This window comes from Pholis gunnellus, assembly GCF_910591455.1.
Source record: "Pholis gunnellus genome assembly, chromosome: 4".
In the NCBI taxonomy this organism is placed as follows: domain Eukaryota; kingdom Metazoa; phylum Chordata; class Actinopteri; order Perciformes; family Pholidae; genus Pholis; species Pholis gunnellus.
Window position 1 is genome coordinate 6735500 of NC_136530.1, and position 23723 is coordinate 6759222.

Here is a 23723-nt window from a genome sequence, read left to right on the forward strand (position 1 = left end):
CAAAGAAACAGTTCTGTGCTCTACTTCCTGATTTGATAATTGCCGTCTTTCATGTTCTTTGTTTCAGCACTTATGGTACTTTGTTAAGTGTTTTGTTGATATTAGCTTTACTTCCTGTTTGTTTGGCGCCTCAGAGGCTGATAAGAACAATTATTTTCTTTTAAGTATGTATTTTCTTTTTTTTATTTTTAAAACGCTAAATGTAAAAAGTTATCTCCGTGTTTACTTTTCCATTTGCCACAAACAGGACTCGCACGTTTTATGAAGGTGACGAAATACAGAAATGTCCATATTACACCAAATAAGGAACTTTTACACGTTTTACATTAAATATACGGGTTTGCCAAAGAGTCCTTCAGAGACAAATGTTTGGGGTCAATTAGACCCCAGAGAGGTCTAACCGGTCTTTTTCTGTACAGCATGACTCTGATGTCAGTTCAAAATAATGTGTATATCAAATCATGAACTGATTAACAATTATAAACTATGTTTTGAATGTGTTAAAGGATTTCCAGGACCACAAAATTAACATTAGCGTTAAGATCAGTGCTTTATTACAATGCCATTCTTAAATTCCCTCTCTCTCTCTGGAAGACTTCTAATAATGGAAAAAACTACAAATAAAATGTGCTGTTCAAGCAGCGTTTGGTACATGTGCCACAATGTATCACAGTAAGCCCATTTTACCAATCACTGACCTACATTCTACGTCTCATACCTACTTACGGAGTATTTATAGATCATACTGTAAATACTGCAGCAGCCTCAAGCAGCAGAACAACTTAGTAAGAATTGTTGACAGATGAGACATTGTTTTTGTCTGGTCCGTATCATGCAAAACATTTAAGAAGTGAGCCATGCAACTGTTACACACAGAGGTACAACTTTCCCAACATCTGTGGTCATATCTGGCATTCTACAGATGGTGCATTGGAGCGATAAAGACTTTCGTGTCTGAGGGAGGATTAGTCTTGTCATGATACGATAGGTATTACAGGTAGGTATTATTTGTTTTGATATCATTGTACTTTGCAGTAAGGTCTTGCTGGCATTACATATCTCCTTTAACCTCCGACCTCTCCCAAAAAAGAAAGAGTTTCATAGGAATTTTTTTATACTTTGATGTGTTCAAAGAGCTCTGCAGCAATAAGGATTGAGGGAGGAGTGGCTGTCTCGCAGTCTGCTCTGCCATGTTTGAGATCCGTTATCTGATAAAGAGCATTCATCTCCACCAGGTGGAACAGGACACATCTCGATGGAGGCACGCTAACTCCTTTATATCCCGCTGAGATGGTTGCGATACGGACGCAGACTCATGCCGGTGCAGGTCGGACTGTTATCCCCTCAGAGGACAGAAAATAGCCCTTTGCTGTGTGTGTGTGTGTGTGGCGGTTGGGATGGAAGTGTGTGTGTGTGTGTGTGTTTGGTGATGATGGGTGGGATTGCGTGAGCGACTGGGTTGAATGAGTCTATGAAAAGATAAAAAGAGTAAGCAACTGTGTGTTTTCTTTCAAGTAACCCAGAGAGTTTGTTTATGAGACTCCTGTACTCCTCATCCTGGTAAAGTGTCTGCATCTGTGTCTGCATGCCTGGATGGATATTAACAGTTAACAAGATTTGCATACAGACTTAAAGCAGGTGGGCGGCCTGATTTCCTGTTTTGGGATGATGCAAAATCACTCAGAGGGCAAAAGAGCAGCGGTGGAAAGTACTTGAGTATATTTACTCAAGTACACTTAAACCTTGTATTTAGCTGACATTGACTTTACTTCCTCATTGTTTGGGTTCCTGCAGACCACTGCTGTATTAGTCAATGTATAATAATTGCAAAATCAAACATTATCTTTCCTTTACTGATTTTTTTCCAGACCTTTAAACCCAAAATAGTAGAACATATTCAAGTGGGTTACCCCTTCCTTTCACCATATGGGCTTGGGCATGAAAGCAGAAATGAAACATAATTATGCAACATAAATTATGCAGAGTTCTTTTCAGATTTTATTATAATGTTTTATTCTTCTTCTTGTGAATTATGGAATCATGTTCTCTCTTTAGGGATCCTTAAGTTTCTCATATAGAGGTACACATCGCTTCGCTCTAAGGGGTCTAGGACCAATTATAGGAACTATACCGGCCTAACAGGTTAATCTGCATGCAGACGTCTCAGACGGTAAATGAAATAAAGTTGTAGTAGCCTCGAGGTACTTTAAGTTCTAGTCAGTGAGACTCAGTGAGAGCAAACAGGCAGACTTACAGTTGATGTCTGCCTTCAATAAACAGATGTTGCTCAAAGATACATTATAATGTTCATGGGCTAATTGTATCTGTGCTAATCACCAGTAGTGGAAGAAGTATTTCGATAGGCCTACTTCCTGACAAGTGATAGTGATGCAGTAACTGTGATGCTGTAAATGTTCACCACTGGTTATTATTATTAACTTCATTATGCTGCCTGTGTGTCATTTCAGGAGTTTTACCTGAAGGCAAACTGAAATTCCAATCAGAAATGGATCAGTAAATATCAATACGAATAGAACAGTGACAAGACTTTGCATTATCCCCCCCCCCCCCCCTCAAATCTCTCATAAAACCACACAATAAGTTTATTTCCCAAAAGGGAGGCGCGGCCACGAAGGACAGGGAAATAGGAATTATGATCCGCCCTCTGGAAGCAGCTCAGCGCCGACACACACAGAGGAATCCTGGAGGAGAAAGAAAGAATAACAGCACTTTTACTTTGAAACTGGGGAAGCCTCACACTCCTGGACACCAACATGCGCTGGAAAAGTGAAGTCAAAGTAGAGTGTTGCGTCGTTAACGAGACAGAAAACGGATCTCTGTTGTCAAACGATGAGGTGAGTCATGCAAATGAAAGACGGACGTGTATTTCTCCTCAGCAGGTCGAGGTGTGAGTCAGTAGGTGCGTAAGACCGAGTCGGAGATTAAATAAACACTAATCGAAATTGCTTTGCCAATTAAATTAAAGTGGGCTTCCAGTAAAGTCAGTGTAAGCCGGCCCTCCACAGGCTGACGGCTCAGTATTTTCACAATTTTAAGAAATGTCGAAGGAAATTACCCCTCCGCTGAATTCTGCAATTAAAAACTCAAGTAGTTAATGAGACCTCTTCACCTTTTGGTTGCCCCGGGTAGACGTTTGTGGCGAACTTAACCTTTTTAATTGCTGTTATTAAAAAAATCAAACCCCTTTTCCCACCCCGAGACCTCGCGCTGTTTTGTTTCTGATTGACACGTGAAATTGGTGCGTCGGGGGGGTTGTTTAACCACAGCACGCGCGCATGCAAGCGAGCAGTTGCTGGCTCACAAATGCAGATCTCAAGAACATAATGCACATAAGGATAAGTATGAGCTCAAGTGTTGTCTGTTTATGTACGTAATGGCGATCCTTCTCTTTTAAATGTCATTGTGGTAATCGCCCGCGTTGTCATGGTGAAAAGTGAAAGGCATGATATTTATGGGATGGCGCGGGGGGGCATTTAAGGCAGCTGCGACCGTCTGACAGACCTGCATCCTCCTCCCAACGTGTAGCTTCTCGTCATGTGCGAAGATTGCAAAGGAGACGAAGAGCTGCTAGACAAATGCACTGAGGACAGGAGAGACATTATGGTAGGAACTAAAAACTTATTCTCCAAAACAGGTCCAGAGTGAACGGGAGGCCATTGTTTTTGTTTTTGACGGATACAGTTTGACATATTCTTGACTGTGGACAACAAAATGATTTGATTTCTGACAGTCCTACACTACAAATTAAGAGCAACTTTCTTTTAGCTAATTACGCAATGAGTGAGAAATATTCCCTTTGATTTAGTTTTTAAATGTGTCATTCTGTTAGTGATAATAGCTGCTAATATTATTCTGTAAACTAACTTTATTTTGTCACGAATTAAGATAATATATTGACACATATTTAAGCAAATTTAGTTGAGCCAGAAAAACTCAACTCAAACTCAGAATTTGAGTATTTTTTTTCACAGTTTTTCATGAAGTTGGTGAGCTGAGTTCAAACACCTTATGTATGCTGTATGTTACTTTAGGCCTAACGTATGTACGGGGTGGATGCGCTCCTGCGCGTCATTTTCTAACCGCACGTTTGATCCCTCAGGGCGCGCCGGTGGAAGTTTTGGATGAGGACGCGTCGTTGCTGCAGACGATGGCATCTGCACCTCTGTTAGGCAGAGCTGTGTGTGCGAGCTGCAACGGAGAAATTGTGGATAAATATTTATTAAAGGTAAACCCTATTTTTTTTTTTCTCGAGGATTGCTTTTTTTTAAAATTCTGGATTATGAATTTTTTTTCTCGGTTGCTTTTGGATGTCTTTGGGTTTTAAGGCACGCGCTGGTATCCATGAGTGTATGCGGACCTTACACCGTGATGATTGACTTCTGCCGATTTCAATTGATCCCGTCTCTGCTTTAGGTTAACGACTTGTGCTGGCATGTGCGCTGTCTCTCCTGCAGCGTGTGCCAAACCTCACTTGGCAGCCACACGAGCTGCTACATCAAAGAGAAAGAGGTGTTCTGTAAACTGGATTACTTTAGGTATGTGCATCGATTGTTCTCAGTGCAGCTTAAACGACAACCAACGCTATCGGAACGAAACAATTAAAAGAAGTGCTTAATAATTAAGATATTATAATGCATATTGAGGAATATTAACTGCAATAATAATTGTCGCAAGACTTGACATTTCACTCTGATTTGAGCTGGATATTTAACTTTTTAATTTTGTTTTATATTTAATTTGTATTATATTCTGTGACTTCTATACGAGGAGCTAATACTATTGCTCTTTGACTAATTACATTTAACAGGGACTACTTTATGTCAAAATGGAACAAAGGTAGCTGCATGCAGAGTATTCCTTCAGTGGTCCAGGTTAAATTCTAGACTTATTCTGCTGGATTAAAAAGTTCTAAATAAAGATGTCTTTAAACGCCCTCGGGTCAGCTACAGCATGCGGGTGTCTAATTTGCATGACCTTCCCCTGCAGAAGATACGGCACCTGGTGCGCGTGCTGCGGCCGGAACATCCACTCCACAGACTGGGTCCGCCGGGCGAAGGGCAACGTGTACCACCTGGCCTGCTTCGCCTGCTTCTCCTGTAAGAGGCAGCTGTCCACCGGGGAGGAGTTCGCTCTGGTGGAGGAGAAGGTGCTCTGCAGGGTCCACTACGACTGCATGCTGGACAACCTCAAGCGGGCCGTGGAGAAGGGTGAGCCCGCCGGCCCGGTGTCCGCTGAAACACTCGGTCCTTGCTCTTAGTTTTTACTTTGATTGACATTTACAATTGGAGGCCGGAAGAGTAGCTTAAATTACTTAAGATTATGTTCCTCCAGATCTGTTATATTTTGACATAAAAAGACACAATATTTCCCTTATCTTTAAAAAAAAAGAAAAAAAGAAATTTAGCTCAAAACTCTGATTTTTAAACTTATGAAATTTGATATGAAATGTATTTAAAAGGCCTAATCTGAACATACAGCATGTAGGCCCTATATCATGTCGTGAGAATCTATTTTAAATTAAAGTGAACTTGTCTAGGACATTGTTAATGGCTTGGTTTATTTTTATTTAACAGGTTTAAAATACTGTATTTCAAAGGAATACAGATTTCTTAATTCTGTGCTGAATATTTCAAGATGTTTTAATCTGAATATCTGCTCTTGCTGCAGGAAACAATGTTAACATGGAGGGGGCTGTGCCCACAGAGCAGGAGATTAACCAGCCAAAACCCTCCAAGAGAGCACGGACCAGCTTCACCGCCGACCAGCTGCAGGTTAACCTCCATCCTCACATACTTCAGACAGACAGATAAATATGTATGGCCTAAATAACTGAGCCTAAAACACACTAGCCCCATGCTGTTGTGTTATTTTATTATAATTACAAATTTGTGTAATTAAGATTTAAGTTACAGGGTAAAACTAAAGTAAGGTGTCAATTTTAATAAACTTGTAGCTATAAATGTAGCAGCATTTATTTTAATAAAACAGACGTGATGCAGGCAGAATGCCACAAACAAGGATGCTGGTTTTTTTAAATCATAGCCTTCTTTTACAGTTTTTCCTCTCTTAATAATTATAATTATGTTGCATTGTTCAGGGCGCTATAAATGAATGTCCAAAATTACCCATTTTTTTCCTTTTCTGTTTTTATTCACATGTATAAATACATTTATTATGTCTTAACAGCAGCGCTTCTGATACAGATAAACCAAATTCTGGCCAAATCTCCACAGCTAAACACGCATTTCCTCAAATGACAACAAAGTAAACCTGTGTGATATTTAAATCATTTTCTTTTACCTCTGAACATGCAGGTGATGCAGGGCCAGTTTGCTCAGGACAACAACCCTGATGCCCAAACGCTGCAGAAGCTGGCGGAGCAGACGGGCCTCAGTCGAAGAGTCATACAGGTCAGTGGAGGAAATGGATGATGTAATCTACAGTATGATCCTAAAAAATAACCACTATGCTGGTTAAACATGTACAAAACCAAAAGAAAAACATTCATTATAGCATTAAATATACTTGTTTGTGTAAAACCTTATTTACATGTTTTGTAAGCGAATAGCCAGCTTTGCACATCATCCATGCTATGATGTATGTTATTGGTTTATGATTATTGATGTATTATTGTGCATTTTAATATAGCTGCTTGAGGTGAAGCTAGTTTTGAATACTGTAAATTATGCTGGACAGTTTGATCCACAACAGTGCATTGTATTTCATAAGATGATCGTGTTTATAACATACAAAATATGAATCAACAAAGTAACTGTTATGGAGTACAAAGTACTTAATTTTCCTCTGAAATGTAGTGGGGTAGAAGTACAATGCAGCAATAAAATTGAAATGCTCATGGTCAGTAATACCTGAAAATCAAGTACAGTAATTGAGCAAATGTACACAAAGTGTATAATCATGTTTATGAGAACCAGAACACATTTTTACATATGAAAAACACTTTTGAAACAAAGAGGAGGAGGTCATAGGTCAACCACAAAATGGGAGTGTTTCAACATAACTAATGGGAAATTCTTTGCAAAGTTGTTTAGCGGTTCACAGAGCTGTCAGTCACAAAGCTTTAAATGAATGGTTGTGAGACAGTTTCCAACGCTAACAATGGTTTGATAGTGACGATGGTTTTACTCACCGGGGGCAGAAGTGACTCCTCGACATGTCACGGCATGGGATTTCTTGGCGGAGAGATAAAAGCTTGTACGGATTACAGGCGAACCTAACCCACAATAATCCTCTCTGTGTTTTGTGACAATGGATGCTTCTGTCACGGCTTGTTATTATCAAACGTATCCCTCCTCGTCCCGTCCAGGTCTGGTTCCAAAACTGCAGAGCGCGCCACAAGAAGCACGTGAGCCCCAACCACACCTCCAGCACCCCCATGAGCTCACTGCAGTCCAGCCGGCTCTCCCAGCCCACCCTGACCCCCGAGGAGCTGCAGTACACGGCGTACGGAGGCCCGGAGGGATCAATGCTCTCTGCACTACACTCCTTCATAGACAGTGAGCACCAGCCTTTTCATGAGCTTTATATGACAAATTCCTATTTTAACATTTGAAATATTATATTGTTATGGCTTATTTCAATGGGACAATATCTTAAGTATTGAGACTAACGAGAGGCACTAATAAAGGTTTTCTCATTATGTCCTTTTAGTGATTGAACCTTTGGCTCTGAAGAGAGTGGCAGATAGTCAAAGAAACAGATAAGCGTTAAGTTATTTGCTGATGATTTGAGGTTATTTAAGTAACATTTTAAAAGTCTATTCTAAGGTTGAGAGCGTTGGTGATTTTTCTAAAATATCAGGTTATAGCTGGGGTCGGCAACATTTTTGACACTACAGCAAAATTTTAATCTCCAACGGATCTGTCATTTCATTCCAGCCATAGAGGCAACGTGCAAACATTTCCCTCCCATAATCAGGTCACCCATTCATCCACCACATCTGAGTTGAAATCATCAACTCTACGAACTTTCCACCAATCCTTAGGAATAAACCTAATGAATTCTAGGCAACGAATAGTAGCCAATCAGAGGCAGAGTAGGGCGGGTCTTGGTGGAATGCAGGTGGTGGAAACAACAATCAATCAAATTATGCCAATGGTGGCTGGTTGCCTAAGGTTGCCTTTACTCCTAAATTATAGGATGAACCGACAAAGATGTCCGTCTGGACAATGAATGAATGTCTAAATTAAAATTATATATATATATATATATATATATTTGTAAATATTAATCTAATTTTTGGAAACTGTAATGACTCCAGTGCTCTCTGTGCTTGCCCACAGTACACTCCCCTCCATCCATGTTTCAACCGCTGCTGCCGGCCCACGCCATGACCTCCCTGCCTGTGTCTCACGCCTGAGCTGCTCTCTCTCTCTTTCTCACACACACACACACACACACACACACACACACACACACACACACACACACACACACACACACACACACACACACACACACACACACACACACACACACACCGTCATTAGCGGCCGCAGTATTCAGATCTTCATGGTAAATATGAACCATAACACATTTCCTTTTCTTGAACTGCCGGTAATTCATTACACGTTGACCTTGGTTGAAAACACTTAACTCACTGTTGAGCGTATCATGGATGACTAGAATTTGTACTGTATAATGTGAAAATGGAAAAGTTTCAGTGCACATCATTGGATTGTGACATATGACATCATAGCTTTATATTTGTTTGTGTAGTTGGTGACACAGTTTGACCGTGCTACTCTAAGTGGAAGACACCAAAATGACCCAAAATGTCAAATCATTATGAAGGTGAACTTGAAATTGTTTATATAGCAGTGTTTGGATATTGCAATTTAATTTATTTATTGTATGTGAAGTCTGTTTTGAAAATAAATGTCTAATTTCACAAAACCGTGCAGAATGAATGAAAACAGATATTCTAGTGGTCCGGACATGCTGCAGTGTTTAGAGCTGATTGTGCAGAATCATAATTTGGCAACAAAGTAAATGCATTGTAAAAAAACAACAACTATTTATTGATTAAAACAGAAGATTAAAACTATTTAAATGCAATATACTCTGTTAGAAACACGTACAACCTTTATATGAATAAATATATGACAGAGGCATTTATCCCGTCAGCTTTCTGCACAAATGAGCCAAAATAAATAACACCGTTTGGAGTATTGACAGGTTTGAGCACTGCATCTTCAGAGTTTGACTTTTAAGAGGTTGCGGTGAGAAAACTGACGCACAGTCTAGCGAGGAGAGCAGATTGACTTGTGTCTACTTGTTGACTGTGGTTGACCAAAAGAATCTAATTTCCAGACATGCGAGGGAGGGGGAAGGAATATAAAAACAGTTTTTACTTCACTTATCAGATCTCAGGTATTCACCCTCATGGGAATGAAACTAAAACCTGAACCATGAACATAAAAGATACAAATTCTACTGGTGCAGTTATTCAGTATAAAACAAAGGAATAATAACATGCGTATACCCAGTCGTAATGTGCCACACTGAGCGCTACATGCATCATTTCTCTCCTTTCAGATACACAAGCAGAATTGTTTTGCTTTTGGTTACATTGTGCGTGTCCCAGCGTGTTCAGCTCAAAACGGAGGCAGAAGGTGTGTGAGCAGCGCTGTCACTCTGAGGCCCCGTGAGGGCCCCATGAGGGCCGCTTCTCAGGTTTGACAAACACGCCACAAAAGATACAAGCATGAGTCACATCTCAAAGAACATCATTTCAAGTGACGCATGGATCCATTTAGGAAAAAGGAAAACGTCACCAGGAGTTTGATGTCTGTGAAACACAAGGACACAGCAGCTGTGCCGCTCATTTATTTCATCAGTCATTTTACCAACAACGTGGTGACATCCAGACCTAAAAATCAAACCTACTTTGCAGAGAACTTTCTCCAGAGTTTCCAGGATTCTGTTTCAAGGACAAATAAAACCAGGTGCTCCCCACAGGATTGCATCAACTACTCAAAAATGTGGTGAAAGAGACGGCATCGTCCACACTACCGGCTCACCGGTAATACAGACATTCAAACTGACATCAGTTGCGTTGCATGTCTGAAGCCAGAAATGTGCTTTGACGTAATAAGCACCAATGTCAAACGGTAAATAAAAAATACAAAAACACAACCTGATAAACAGAAAAGGTTCTGGTCGACTAACACTTTAGTAACTCAACAATACTTTCCAGGACCAGCTCCACTTTGGATCAACACCATGAGCCATAGTGATGACACAATTTAACGTCGCCTGAACTGAAGTTCATGGCTTCAACAAGAAATGTTGGCGTTCTGTTTTGTTCAATAATCAGAATTAAGGTGATAGTCTACCCAGATCTATCTTGGCAGAAGCAAAGACTGAAGCGTCTTCCTTCATAGGGTTCTTTATGTTGGGTTTTAAATATAGAAAAGGATCATGTAAACATCTCAAACCTGGGGGAGTATCACTTTAAGAGCACTCAATGTAATGGTATAGCACGAGTAACACATCAAGGTTCTGTGTTCTTTGCTGGTGGGACGCACAAGCCGCAGCGGAGAATAAACCTGCGACTTTAAGGGTTGTGTGACGTGCTTCCAAACCACCAAACACAGAACATTCCTCATGCTTCACCTTCCATTCATAGCCCGAACAGTGAACAGCCATCGCTGGCTGCGGAGTATCCCTTTAACAAGTTCTTAAAAAATGTCAAAAAATGAAAAGCATCTTCAAATGTAAAATGATGTAGCTGCAGGATGTAATTAGACACTCAATGTGGAATTTCTGAGACAAAAAGGCACTTAAAGAGTGAAGCACTTTGAACTGCTCTGCCATTATGTCCTTGGCAGTTAAATATGAAAACAGTGGACGCAAATATGTTTCTCAATGTGAGACAATATGAGGTCAAAAGCTGTGATGACACAATACAGGTGAGCTGACGTTTGACCGTTTACGGAGGTTCAATCAGCGGTTTGCATTCACAGCTCAACAACAGTACACATAACACGCCTGGTAATGAATGGCGCCACCCAGTGGTGAGAACTGGCAACTACAAGATGTTAAATGACATTTACCACAATCTCAATGAAGAAAGAAATCACTCATTCCAATAAGAACTTAGTGTGACTGTGGCTGTACAAAACTATCCATAAATATATATATCTGTTATAACTATAACATAAAAAACTAGATATTTACAAGAACCTGGTGTGACGTTGTACACCATCCAATAAAAATACTTTTGTATACAAACTGAGTTAGCTATAAATACCAACTAGATATCAAGTCCATAAATCATTAGTATAGAGTTAGTGTGTCCATTATAGTGTACAGTTGCAACTTGTGTACACTTAAAATACATTTTGCTAAACGCTTATTGCCACATGGGCTTGTACCATGCTTTGATCTGGAGTATGTCTTTGGTCTTTCCTCTATATCCTGCTGGTCGTCTGAACGTTTTTCTTGTTGAGGATACTCCTCAAGGTTTTGTTCATGTAGAAGGGCCGGTGGGGAGAGCCGTCGTTCGCCTCCAGATCCCACACTAGGAGGCAGCAGTAGCAACAGGATTAAATCTCAGATGGACGGGACAATACTTCAAACATTTATGTTTATTCCAAAACAATTTATTCACATTTTCATTGGATTTCATTGATAAAAAAATGCTGCTATACAAAAAGAACACTGAATAACCTCCAGATAGATGCGTGTAGTATACTTAGTATTAAAACAGCAATACATCCGAACCATCCAATAAAAAAATTACCAAAAATGGCTTTGACATCCTTATATAAACTGTATCGCAAAAATGTTCCTGGTGTTGGGGCTAAAACCACAGATTAAGAGGAACATTTTTTTTTTTTCTTCACAACTAGGCACATAAACTAGTGGCTGCATTCAGAAGTGTCCTGAAAACTGTCAGGTTCTGTTCAGATTCTAAGCAAAAAACATAAAATGTCTTTTGAAGTCTCGACCTCCCGCAAAGTCTCTGGTCTACAGTACGTTTATGAGCATGATGGGAATGATTGCAACCTTTTTTCTTACTGATGTAAAATAAGAGAAACCTGTTTTCGCTAAGTGCAGAATTACACACTATTTTTGGATGTGTGTGTTTGTGTTAGTATAAATACGGTGGATCAAAGCAACCAATGGTAAACATCAACAGCCAGCAACATAATCATGCTCGACAGAGGAAATAGATCACATGGTTCTTTTCCCATATGTGAAAGTGCATACAAAACATGATTTTACACTAGAAGACCAAAGTGCGACAAGAGGGTGTTCCGTAACGCCACCTCTTTTTCATGGTGAGAACATACGCCGTAGTCCATCAGTGGCATCTGTACATCTTAAGGTCCTTTAAGTTTGTTTATGCAAAAAAATGCTCTTATCATATTCATCTCGGTCTGTGCGTCCGTCCTGCGAGTTGACACGTACCCTCTCGGTAAGGCGGAGGTCAGCAGAGAATACAGAGAAGGAAAGGAAAATAAGCGAGGCAGAAAAAAAGGCAAGTATCTGAGTTTGGCTCAAGAGAGGAAGTAAACTGGTCTTTTCTAGTCCCCCGAGCCTTTTACCGGGAGGAACTGAAGTAAAAGCGTGTCCTTTTATGTCGAGACCATCCCCGACCAGGCCGGGATGCGTCCAGTGTTGATGCTTAGCCCTACAGTACTCGCTCTCGAATGTCCGGACCCTCACACTTACAGTAGATATGGAGAAGTGAGTGAGAGAGTTCAATAAAAAAAAAAAATGGCCGCACGTCGCTCAGGAGGCAGCGCATAATTTGGCACCCTCCTCTCCTTTGCGCAGGATCTTGTGCAGGCCAGGAGACATGTAGTAAGGCCTGGAGGGAGAACCGTCGTTCCTCTCCAGGTCTTCACCTGAGACCAGGTAGCCGGCACAGCAGAGGACAGGGGGAGCAGGAAGAGCACACAGAGTGATAGCCAGGAAGAGAAAGCAAAGCAGAGACTTAGTAGAGATAAATACTCAAGAAGGCCATGCAGGAATTAGAGCAGAATGAGCAGGAGCCAGCTTCAGTTGTCATTTAGGGTCAGTTTTAAAGAAGGAAGGAGTTACATTTAGCTGCTGATGGGCTACTAGACATTTGATCTTTAACCGTCGTAGCAGCGCTCATTACAAGTAGTCCTATTTTCATGTGTCACGTAAATTACTGAAAAAAAACCCCAGCATACTTACAAAAGCAGAGGAACAACGTGTCCACACACATCGCAAAGACGTTAAAAAAGCCATGTGCGATCATGTAGGATCCAAATATCACCGTCTGAAAGAATCAACAGGTCGCAGTCAGTCTACACTGTCGACATGTGTTATTTTGCCGTCTGACATGGTGTTAAATGCAGTTTAATTAAATCCCACAATTACGAAAAAAATATGAAACCCAGTGACCATTGTAATCTATGCCACAGAGACAGACTTCAGCCCTCACACTTAACACCAGGAAGTGTGTGTTCTCTGTTGTGGGGACAGGTGAGGTGTTAGACGTGTTGTCATGGAGGAGGAGGCCTACCTGCAGGTCTTCATGGAAATGAGCAGAGTCACCAAGAAAGAAAACTACTGACACATTTAGAAGGCTTCATTCTAAAATCAGTTCTATATTATTGAATTGAATCAGTGACATGCTTTGCAAAAATGTGACAAATGTAAAGGCATAAGATAAACTAAATACTATAATACATACATTTTAGTGGTAAATATCACTGAAAAAAGCAGAATAACTTTCATACTTTTGCTCCAAACTAATGCTCCAGCAGCCTTTTAATGTATCTCTACAGTTATAAAGAAAACACAATTACACAAGCACTCTACTTAAAAGGTGAAGGCTGAGCCAGAGAAATAAAAGAGAGGAAGGAAGGTTCTGAACAAAACTAAGCGCCCCCGAGCATCTGACATAAAATCTTTTGTGTGCACAGTGAATAGTCAAAGTCAGAATACAAACATATCACAAAGAAACTTCAGTCCCAGTTGTTATTGCTGGTGCAAATACTCGTTAAAAAGCCCACGATTTGAATTCCTTACCACAAGGGGGACCCAGGAGTAATTCAGGGACGGCACCTCCTCTTGAATGACAGGTATTTTACGTGTGAAGAAGAAAAATGCAAGAACACCTGGAAAACATGGAGAAAAGAAGCGTATAATTCAAGTATATCAAGTCTTGAAGTGGTTCCTTTATAAACCTTTTAAGACCAAACATAAAGACAAAAAGGAATCTTGGATAAATCAAGCAGCACAAATCACCTAAAAAGCTCTTTAAAAACATTAAAGGCTTAAGAGCACACATACTTGTTCTGCTACATTTAGATCAATACATCTTACATTAGTGAAACCTGAGGACAAATAGCTCAATATTTTCTGTGCAGGGATTTACAAGGGTAACTACTAGGATTAATTAAACGTAAGAGATTGAATCATTTCCACAGACCAGCAGACGACCTTTGCAACAGTAAATTTAAACTTGAGCGGAATTAAGAGTATGCGAGTATGTGCACAGCAGAAATAACTGGGAGTGAGACCATTCATCATCCACCCAACATTCAGGAGGATATCTCATCCCGTCTGTCACTTCACAGACTGCAGGTGACATGAAACTCACCAACACTTCCTGAAATAAGCAGTTTCCCCAAGAAGAGCAGAAAGTCTGTCACCTTGTCCAGGACAGCCACCCTACAGAGGAGGCAGAGAACAGCCAGCAGTGTCACACACCGAGACACCATTAAATACACGATGAGAAGGCTAACAAGCACAAATGTCCCAACTGCTCGAAAACACACGTCCTGATTGTTTCACAGAGTTATATAAAGCAAACCTACAAATATTTTTGTCTTAGCCCGGCTTAGTTAATAATCTGCACTCTGACCTTTTTTTTTTTTAAGCGCACGGATCTGACACAGACCTAAGAGAAAGGGCTTACCGAATAATGTTCCTCATCAAGAGGAAGAAAGCGTCCTTGGAAGAGGTGCAGAAGCTCTTTCCGTATATTGCTATCTGTTGGTGAAAGAAAAGTGGAGAGTAATGAAGCGTTGAGAAACAAGCAACAACAACGGAACTAAAAACAGATATTTGCAATAAATCAGTCCAAATCAGAGGTTTCTTAACTCACCATAATGTATGCGTTTCTGTTTATGAACTTGATGAAACGTTCCAGGCACCAGAAGCAGCATTTCAGGCAGCACAACACAAATCGAGCACATTTGTTTTGGGAACCTGCGGGGAAAAAATCATCAATTATCAACATTGTGTTAGAAATAACCATCCAATTGTGTAAGATTTGTGTTTTAAGAGTCACAGTTTACCTTTCAGTTTGTGATCCAGGTACTCTAGAACAATTCGGATCATCTGCACCACAGAGAGGATCAGAGAACCGAAGGCCAGAGAACCTGTGTGGTAACTGTGACACGACAAACCAAATAGAACAGATAGTGGAACATTTGCGGAAGATTCTCAGGAGATTCAATAGATGCTTGCATTGAGAAATGCCGTATTTATGAGACAAGCACTGTCCCAAATTTGACTTATATTAATTCCAAACATGTTTCGGTGTAAAGGGGCACAATAGCTCATGTCCTTACCGTATGGCTTTGCTAAAAGACGAGTAGAGGGGGCATGCGGGGATGTCGTTGGGCTTCTTCAGGGCCCAGTAGTAGGAGGCGAAGGCCCCTGCCAGGGTGCACTGACCCAGCGCGATGGTGAAGTTGACCAGCCAGAGGAACATGAACAGATTACACATATGGAGGACCAGGATGTAGCGGTGGTACACAGTCTCCCCACCGTAGAAGGCAAACATGCATTGTGACCCGGGGCACACTTTGGTCATGTTGCTCTGACTGAAGGTCTGAAAGAAAGCAACAGATTTGAGTCAGATGAGAGTGCTGTGATCTCGTATTGGCTTAAATATTTCACACTTAATTAATAGCGAGACAAACTACTCAATCACAGAAAAGAAAAGTGTTTTTCTGTTCTTGGCTTTTTCCTCCACTGTACCTCAGTTTTGAACGTTAATGAATCATTATTGCTAATGTTTGAGTAGTCCTGCATATATTAAAGGTTGTGTGACAACATAGCCTATAAAAGCTTTTAGATTTCACATAAGCTTAAACAAACCGGGGGCAGAATGATGAATAACATTTGTCAAATAATCGCTCTTAGCTGTCAGCAACTAACGCGAACTCTATTAACATTAGAGCATTAGAGATTGATTCTAAGAACTCACTGCTAGCTGTCACATTTGACTTGTAGGCAATAAGAGAAGCTATTACATTCACTTTGATTGATTACAGGCTGAACAGGAAGTATTTAACAGCGCAAGAAGTGGTGGAGAAATGGCAAGGTTACAAAAATGAAGAATGAGTGACACCAGTGTTTCTCCAGTCAGTGGACTTCATTGCGTAAGAGAGTGGAGCACTAACCTTTGGACTGCAGGTGAGGTTGGCATACATGCATTTATCATCAGCAGCTGTGACCTTGTAGACCGCGTTACCCGATGATGCTAAGAAGCTGAGGACAAACTAGTTAAGGGCAACACAAAGGGACATTTTATCCACACAGCAATGAGTGAAACAGTTCATCAATGTTGCAGCAGTAAGGATACACTGCTGTGACGGCCCAGTAGGCGATGCAGATGGCCAGAAGGAAAAAGGTGATGATGGGGTAGAAGAGAGTGGACATGATGTAGCCGATGGCCCTAGAAACAAGAAGGATCAAAGTCAAACGCTATTTCATTTTTAAGGAGCGAACAGAGCTTCTATTGGTACTTACTTGCTTCCCTCCTGCAGTAACGCAATGGCGATGCGCAGCCTCGTCCTCAGAAATATCAGTATAACCACAATGATGACCTCAATCACAGAGAGCGAGATCACTACAAAATAGAAGACACGTTTTATTATTAGTCAATGCAACAAATATCTCTTAACATGTCAATTTAGCATTTAAACTCAAGTCCACAGGGATAGAAAAATGTTATTCATATGATTGTGGTTGAGCAATCCTCGGTGGGACGAGCATTGCACCACGGCCGTCAGGTTTTTGGGTTTACATGTTGCATTAGAGTGGAGAACAACATACTGAAGATGAGCCACGTTTGGCGGAGCTGAAGGTAAATGCTGAAGTCGGTGTGGAAGCCGATATCAGAGATGGTGATGCTAGCGCCGCGCTTATCGCTCAGATTGCTGTACTCCCAGTAGCAGTGCCAGATACCTGAGAGTCACGGAGAGAAAGAATGAACGTCAGGAAAAGATGCAACAGGTAAGGTCAGACAAATCTAAATCTGCCACAGTTTGCCATGACAACAGCACAGCACATGGCAAAGATAGGTGAGAAAAGTCAAATGTACAACATGTGGGCAACATCTCCAACAATGTGTACAAAGCATACAGCAGCCACCGTCTGTGGTGAATTCTCACCGAAGCCGATCGCAGCGATGACACCGAACATAATGAACCACAGGAGCACACCGGCAGTGTAGCGCAGCAGGAGGATGAAGGCTAGACTGACCACCATGGTGATCACCAGACCACTGCAACAACACAAACACATACTGGGTACTGACCAGTGTCTGACGGGTAGGACAGTAGCAACTCTAACTAAAGTTACAGGGTGAACATTTAATTAAGTTTCATCATTTATATCGCTGATGGGTCTATAGAGGAGCACATTATCCATTCAGAGAGTGAAAACCTTCTTACCAGAGGATCCAGTCCCAGGAGTTTGCATAATCCTCAAAGATCTTCATGCCAACTTCTTTGGCATTCAGCAGACTGGAGATACCTCTGTGTTGGAGTCACAAGGTGAGAAGGGAACGAGTGGGAAGAGGAGAGATGACAATAAAAAAGGGATTTAATAAGGACACAGAGACAGACTGGGGGCAGGTTTGTGATACTGCTCCTAAAAATGTACTTACTCGGGTTTCTCAAAAACATTTTGACACTCTACTCATCTTTGATTCTCTCACGATGAAACAAAGATGGATACAGTTTAAAATTGCTTTTTGATATTCTCAGCTTTAAGAGCTACGTATTGGGTTATGAAGTATTCTAACTATTCTATCAAAGAGCCACAAAACAGCATTAGTGTTACTGAAGCGCTATGCAGCGATAGTTACTTCGGTATGGCGGCGAATGGTAGAGCAGCGCGTTACTGAATGTGATACAGAGGAGCAGCTAGTGGAAGAGCACATATTAATGGACGTGTCCGATCAAGAACCCAGTTATTTATATTCACAGTACAGCTTAAGTGTACGATAACTAATACAACAAGTGCTTCAAATACTTTTTTAAACTGTTTTACTTGTCACCTAAATTCATCTATATTTGAAAAAACTCAAATGACTCAATCTGTTTTGATATTTTATCTTTACCTTTCCCTGTGAAAAAAACAAACAAATGTTAACCAAAGACAAATGTTTCAGCATTCGGTCTATTCTGTCAGTGTATTTAAAGAACTCCGGTAATGAAAACTAGATGTTGAGATCTCCATGGGGAGAATATAACTACTACACTGTTAACACAGTCAGAACATTGCTCCTGCAAAATTTGACCGCAGAGCCACTGCCCTATGACTCAGATAAATGTCTGAAGTACAGACCGAGGAGGGAGAGAGGACGAGCTAACATCGCTACGGGACAAACAACAAGCATGAAGATGAAGAGCTGTTATTCAGCTCCCTAAAGGTCACAGAGTCCACAGACGAGAGCTTGGATCATATCCAGCACTGTTATGCAAACCTGCATTCATATCGAGATCCAGCGAGCAAACCTAACGACCACCAGGGGGCACCACAACACCCTCCATGTTATTTGACACCCAAAGTAGAAGATGACTGGATGTTTTGAGGTAGATGTATGCCACAAACAATTGTGTTAATCTTTCCTTATTCCCGTCCCCTGCTGCAGGTGGAGGGAAGCAGGAACAGATTGTGTATGATGAAGAGGAGGGGTTAGTCTACAAAAAGCTACTGGCTACAGCGGAGGCAAAAGTTAAAAAGCTAGAAGAAATCATTTTTGAGACCTTTCCACTCCTTGCTGCATGGCCGTTACTTGGCTACGAAAAGAAAAGCATTGAAGCACATTATCTTTCACAAGTTGGTCCCAGCAGACACAGAATCATGCATGTTATAATATCAGCTCACTGGTTTAAATACATGATTTCTCTGCTTCTCCAACATTGGAAGCTATCTCAGCCCCAATAACATGTCGATGGCGCAGATTTACAAAGCAGCTGTTGTGAGCTCGTAGGTACACCTGAAGTTCGAGTCTTGAACTTGCGGGTGAGCTGCATTGTCATGCAATAAACATGCAAACGACTTTGAAATGTGGTTGGACACATTCCCGGGCATCAGTGGCGTCAGTGACGTGCCCACTTGTCCTACCCTGTAACATTTGTCCAGAGCTCTGTGGGTGCAGAGTGGGTAGCCCTATTGACAGTATAACAGTTTTAAAACACTTAAAAATAAAATATGTATACATGTTCTTTTACTACAGCAAAAATGCCAATTCTCAATCTGCTGTACATTACTTTTAAACGGTTTGCATAGCTTAAGTGGTTGAACAACAAGGATAAAGATTCACGTGGCAGGGAAGCAGATCTTACTTGGCAGCGTCTTTGAGGTCGAGGACACTTCTCTCGTTATTGTCACCGTCTTTGAAGAGGGTCGCATTGGCTACAGTTAAAATTCCATTTCTTGTAATGAAATCCGGGAAGCACCGCTGAAGGACTGAAACACATTTCTTTAGTGGCCCGGCAAACCGATAGTGAGCTAATGAGTGTGGTTGTGATTACAGTTGTTCAGATGTACTTACAGGGTCGGCTTGGCACGATCATAGACGGGCAGTCTTCATCTCGGATGACTTCTGCAATGGACTGAGAGGGAAACAAAAGAGACGGCACAACAACTGAAAACAAGATATTCATCATAGTGTTTATTATCGTTAGAGACGGAGGGGAGCGCCTTTACCATTCAATGAACTGATCTTTCCGCTGTGTCATCTGAATCTGTCCTGTAGGTTTCTGTATTTCTCTAAGGTCTTGTGGGCCTGGCTGCCAGTGATTTTAATTCATACGGAATAATAACATATAAAACATAGATTGAGGTTAGTCTTGTTTATGTTTTACAAAAATTTAAATAATTCCCATTTTCAAAATAATCTCACTTATAGATCTCACTTGAGCAACGTTTAATTTGCAGTGAGCGTTGGTATCGATAATAATGTCATTGTACCTGTGACGTGGTTGGATTGAATCCTTTCTGATGTAACACTGTCATACTTGGGAGGATGTGGGAATGGAAATGAGGGATTCAGTTCTAACAGTATGACTGAGCCGTTAGGTGCACCCACACACACCACCTCACTTTGTGGTTCTTACACACCACCGCGCCAACGTCACCGTCACTGATCTGTCGCCAGCCGACTGAACGGGGCTGTGATGTGCATCAGCGGCCGTCTCTCAAGTCACTCAAGTCACTCAAGTCACATTCAAATGAGCTCTTCATTATAACCACTGGACAGATAAAGTGAGGAAATCTGAGGATGGATTTACTTTTTTGTGTGTTTAGAGGCTTTCCTGTACAATTATATTTTCAAAAAGTGTGTCTACAACAGAAGAAGGTTTAAACTCTTGTAATTTAGAAGCCCTTTTGGCAAAAAGGACCACAAACCACCGTCTCTCACCTTACTGCTAATCTCAAAGCCCGGCTGGCAGAATTGCTTGTAGTATACCCAGTTTTTGGTATTCCACGCATCCAGTAGAGTTGCAAATCTGTCAGGGCACTTGGAGACACAGAGCTGGAGGAGGCAACACATCCACTTAATGAGACATCCCATCAATCTTGCATAATCAAGCGTGGAGGACAGGTTGGGTGAGGAACACAAAGCTGGTGGTAGAAGGGGCTTCATTCAGTCTCTTACCTGGGTTGTAGGGCACTGGAGGGTGATCAAAACTGCAGGATTGGCACATTTCAGCATGTTGAAGTAGAATAATCTGGATTTGTTTCTGCGGAGACGATAAAGAGAGAAGTCTGATTAGAAGGATTCAAAAGACAGAGAAGCAAAGTCTTATCAGCAAGCATTCAACGTACGCTTAGAGAGAGTGAGCCATGCAGTGAAGCCTGCCATAATTAATCACAAAGCATCACCGTGTATTGTGGTCAAATCCTTATGTGAGTGTAAAGATAACGCCGGGAAGCTGGCGGACAAATTGGGGAACATAATTATTCCAGTGTCCAATCATTGAAGAAAGATATTTCTCCACTCACGCATTGGGGGTGTTCTTGTGGCCACAGAACTGTCCGCGGCTGTTGGTCGGATAGACGACCTTCCTGGGGTCGCCATGGATCCAGGCTGAAAACAACAGCACAGCACAATTTAAACACGCGTCACCACACTAGACACAGACTCAGTGTCATCGCTCTACCTACCGAGGTAAAACACACACATCAATCCAGTTCAATTTGTTTTGTTGTGTTTCTCTAGACAGGAGTAGCAGGAACCTTGAAATTAAATGTACGCAGCAATTCTAAGTTCTAAGCTTATGAAGTATTGTTCTGAATGTGAAGCGGTAAACAATGACCGTCCACAAGTCTTTACAAATGTTACAGAAAGAACACAGAGTTACTCAGCTGATGGCAGACAATGTCAGTGTGTATTTGAATCCATTGTCATGGCTGCTGCTCTTTTTAAATGATTGTGAAACAGAAAGTCCTTCCCGTGCCCAGACTGAGACGTGACTCCGCTGACAACAAGCTGGCAACGGACGGCACTTTGGGGACAGCGTCGGGAATTAATTTCATCCCTAATTCGTGATGTTTATCATACGTGTGAAAGACACGAGGACAGAAATGTGCGGTCAGGTGTGCTGGATTAAACAGGATATGTTTTCTGCGTGAGAAAGTGGGAAAGAAAAGTGGCAGAGTGAGACGGTGAACTAAAAAGTAGAGAGAGAGAGAAAGTAAAGAAAATGAAATGGGGGGAAAAAGGAAAACTTGAGGCAAGACGGAAATAAAGAAAAGCCAATGAGGAGATTCACCGCACTGCTTGGCCTCAGTCATTTGCAGACAAAGTGGACTTTGTCACACTCAAGTGAACGAGACAATTTGAATGAGATGAGAGCCAGAGGGAAGAAAGTCAACAGAAAACATACAAGCTGCATGTTGTGGTGAATTTCCCTCGTTTTAAAAGACGAGCCCTTTCTCTGGGGGAGCTGCATTTCTCAACTCCCACACAATTTCAACAATCACACATTTTGTCTAATAGCCCACAATGAAATTATGAATAAATCAAACTAATTAAAAAAAAAAAGCTTATGTTCTCCTTAAGTGTCGGTGTATCCTGTGGAGTTGAGCAAACTCATTTTGTTTGTGCCAAATTAATGTCACAGGCAGACACTTTCACTTCATGACTAGACCAGAACATATCATATCGTATGTGTGTGTGTGTGTGTGTGTGCGCCATTAAGGACTTTGCAATCAGCTGCAATGTGTCGAACTCACCCACGGTACCCAGCGCGATGTAGCCGAGGATGACAACCATGAAGATGACGCAGCACACCACATCAGTGCAGCTCCTGGGAGGACAAAAAAATAAAATGTGTGAAAAAAACAAATAACAGACGCGTGACACTGGAAAGATTATTAAAAGCATTTGTCCAGAGAAAAATACATTTTATATTGATTGTGTGTTTAACCATTTCGTTGTTGGTAATCATGATGGAGCTGCTGTATGTAAGTGAGTTTGAGCTTTACAGCTGGGTGCAGCACATGCTACCAGGTATAACAAGGTGTCATCTGTACTCTGCTTTCAGAGAGACGGCAGTGGAGGTCTACTGACTTTCTAATGAGACCCCCCCCCCCCCAGAGTTAACTGTCCCACAGGCACAGACAGCTATTTGAAGTTTGCCTCTCTCTCCATAGCATCCTCAGCTTGCTAGTTTAAAGCAGCGTCTCAGAGTCTCTCTCTCTCTCTCTCTCTCTCTCTCTCTCTCCTTCACTGTCTCTCTCCCAACAACAAGCTTTCATCCCCTCCTTTCCACTCTGAGAGAAGCTGTCAGTCCAGCCCCTTTTTAAAAAATCTATTCAGACTCAGAGTGCTGAGCCCAGCCTTGAATAAAGCCAGGCTCAATCCACTGTGCCCAGTAGTACCATACAGATGACATACATAGGCTCCCTCTCACACCACAAATTGAGTGGAGACCCTCATCTCCTCCAGCTTTCAACCCTTCTCCTCTTTCATCCAGAGGAGCGAAGGCGATGTCAAAAGGAGGCCTGAGATCAGAGATGTGACAGTGTTTCCTCTGTGTAGTTCTTTGAAGAGAGGATTGTCCTCGTTCTGTATGCAGCATGGTGACGTGCTTCTACACGGGACACTCTTCAGCCTCCGAGTACAATTTCATGATTAAGTAGCAGACAGTGAAGAGAGGCTGGAGCACACAGATCAATCCATACAAAGAGGGGTAGATATAGCTTAAAATAGATACTTATGTAGTTACATTATTCAGTGTAGTGTTACTCAGTGTAGCCTCATAGAATCAATGAATCAAATATCAATTGGGGTCAGCTGTGTAATTTAAACTTGCATTGCAAATGATCCCAGACGGTTTATGAGTTTAAGAGCTATTTTTTATAGTCCTGCATTAATAACTGCAGTAAAGCTTGAGCTCTATGTTAGACTGGTTTGCTCTGAACTTGATATAGAGGATTGG

The 23723-nt window shown here is 41.4% G+C and overlaps 2 protein-coding genes across 2 annotated transcripts in view; one reads left to right on the top strand and one right to left on the bottom strand.

Annotated features, from left to right (window-relative positions):
• Positions 1 to 2774: 2774 nt before the first annotated feature.
• On the top strand, positions 2775 to 8408 carry LOC306694450 (LIM/homeobox protein Lhx8; the record flags this gene model as incomplete). The annotated part of the gene is made up of 9 exons (XM_079157308.1): positions 2775 to 2855; positions 3547 to 3624; positions 4121 to 4246; positions 4435 to 4556; positions 5008 to 5228; positions 5689 to 5792; positions 6336 to 6431; positions 7349 to 7538; positions 8325 to 8408. The coding sequence occupies 9 exons, from the start codon at positions 2775 to 2777 to the stop codon at positions 8399 to 8401; spliced, it is 1095 nt and encodes a 364-aa protein (XP_079013434.1). The 3' UTR covers positions 8402 to 8408.
• Positions 8409 to 9785: 1377 nt separating this feature from the next.
• Positions 9786 to 23723, bottom strand: part of slc44a5b (solute carrier family 44 member 5b) — a 28152-nt gene continuing 14214 nt past the window's right edge. Inside the window, exons 3-23 of the mRNA XM_079157716.1 lie at positions 22516 to 22589; positions 21283 to 21367; positions 20936 to 21020; positions 20699 to 20812; positions 19829 to 19889; positions 19620 to 19743; positions 19399 to 19443; positions 17718 to 17801; positions 17436 to 17548; positions 17098 to 17229; positions 16792 to 16891; positions 16625 to 16717; positions 16443 to 16530; positions 15606 to 15868; positions 15330 to 15424; positions 15137 to 15240; positions 14948 to 15021; positions 14630 to 14700; positions 14056 to 14144; positions 13216 to 13300; positions 9786 to 11566 (exon numbers count right to left, since the gene is read on the bottom strand). Coding sequence (XP_079013842.1) covers positions 11457 to 11566; positions 13216 to 13300; positions 14056 to 14144; positions 14630 to 14700; positions 14948 to 15021; positions 15137 to 15240; positions 15330 to 15424; positions 15606 to 15868; positions 16443 to 16530; positions 16625 to 16717; positions 16792 to 16891; positions 17098 to 17229; positions 17436 to 17548; positions 17718 to 17801; positions 19399 to 19443; positions 19620 to 19743; positions 19829 to 19889; positions 20699 to 20812; positions 20936 to 21020; positions 21283 to 21367; positions 22516 to 22589 — 2089 coding nt within the window. The 3' untranslated portion in view covers positions 9786 to 11456. The remainder of the gene's footprint in view (positions 11567 to 13215; positions 13301 to 14055; positions 14145 to 14629; positions 14701 to 14947; positions 15022 to 15136; positions 15241 to 15329; positions 15425 to 15605; positions 15869 to 16442; positions 16531 to 16624; positions 16718 to 16791; positions 16892 to 17097; positions 17230 to 17435; positions 17549 to 17717; positions 17802 to 19398; positions 19444 to 19619; positions 19744 to 19828; positions 19890 to 20698; positions 20813 to 20935; positions 21021 to 21282; positions 21368 to 22515; positions 22590 to 23723) is intronic.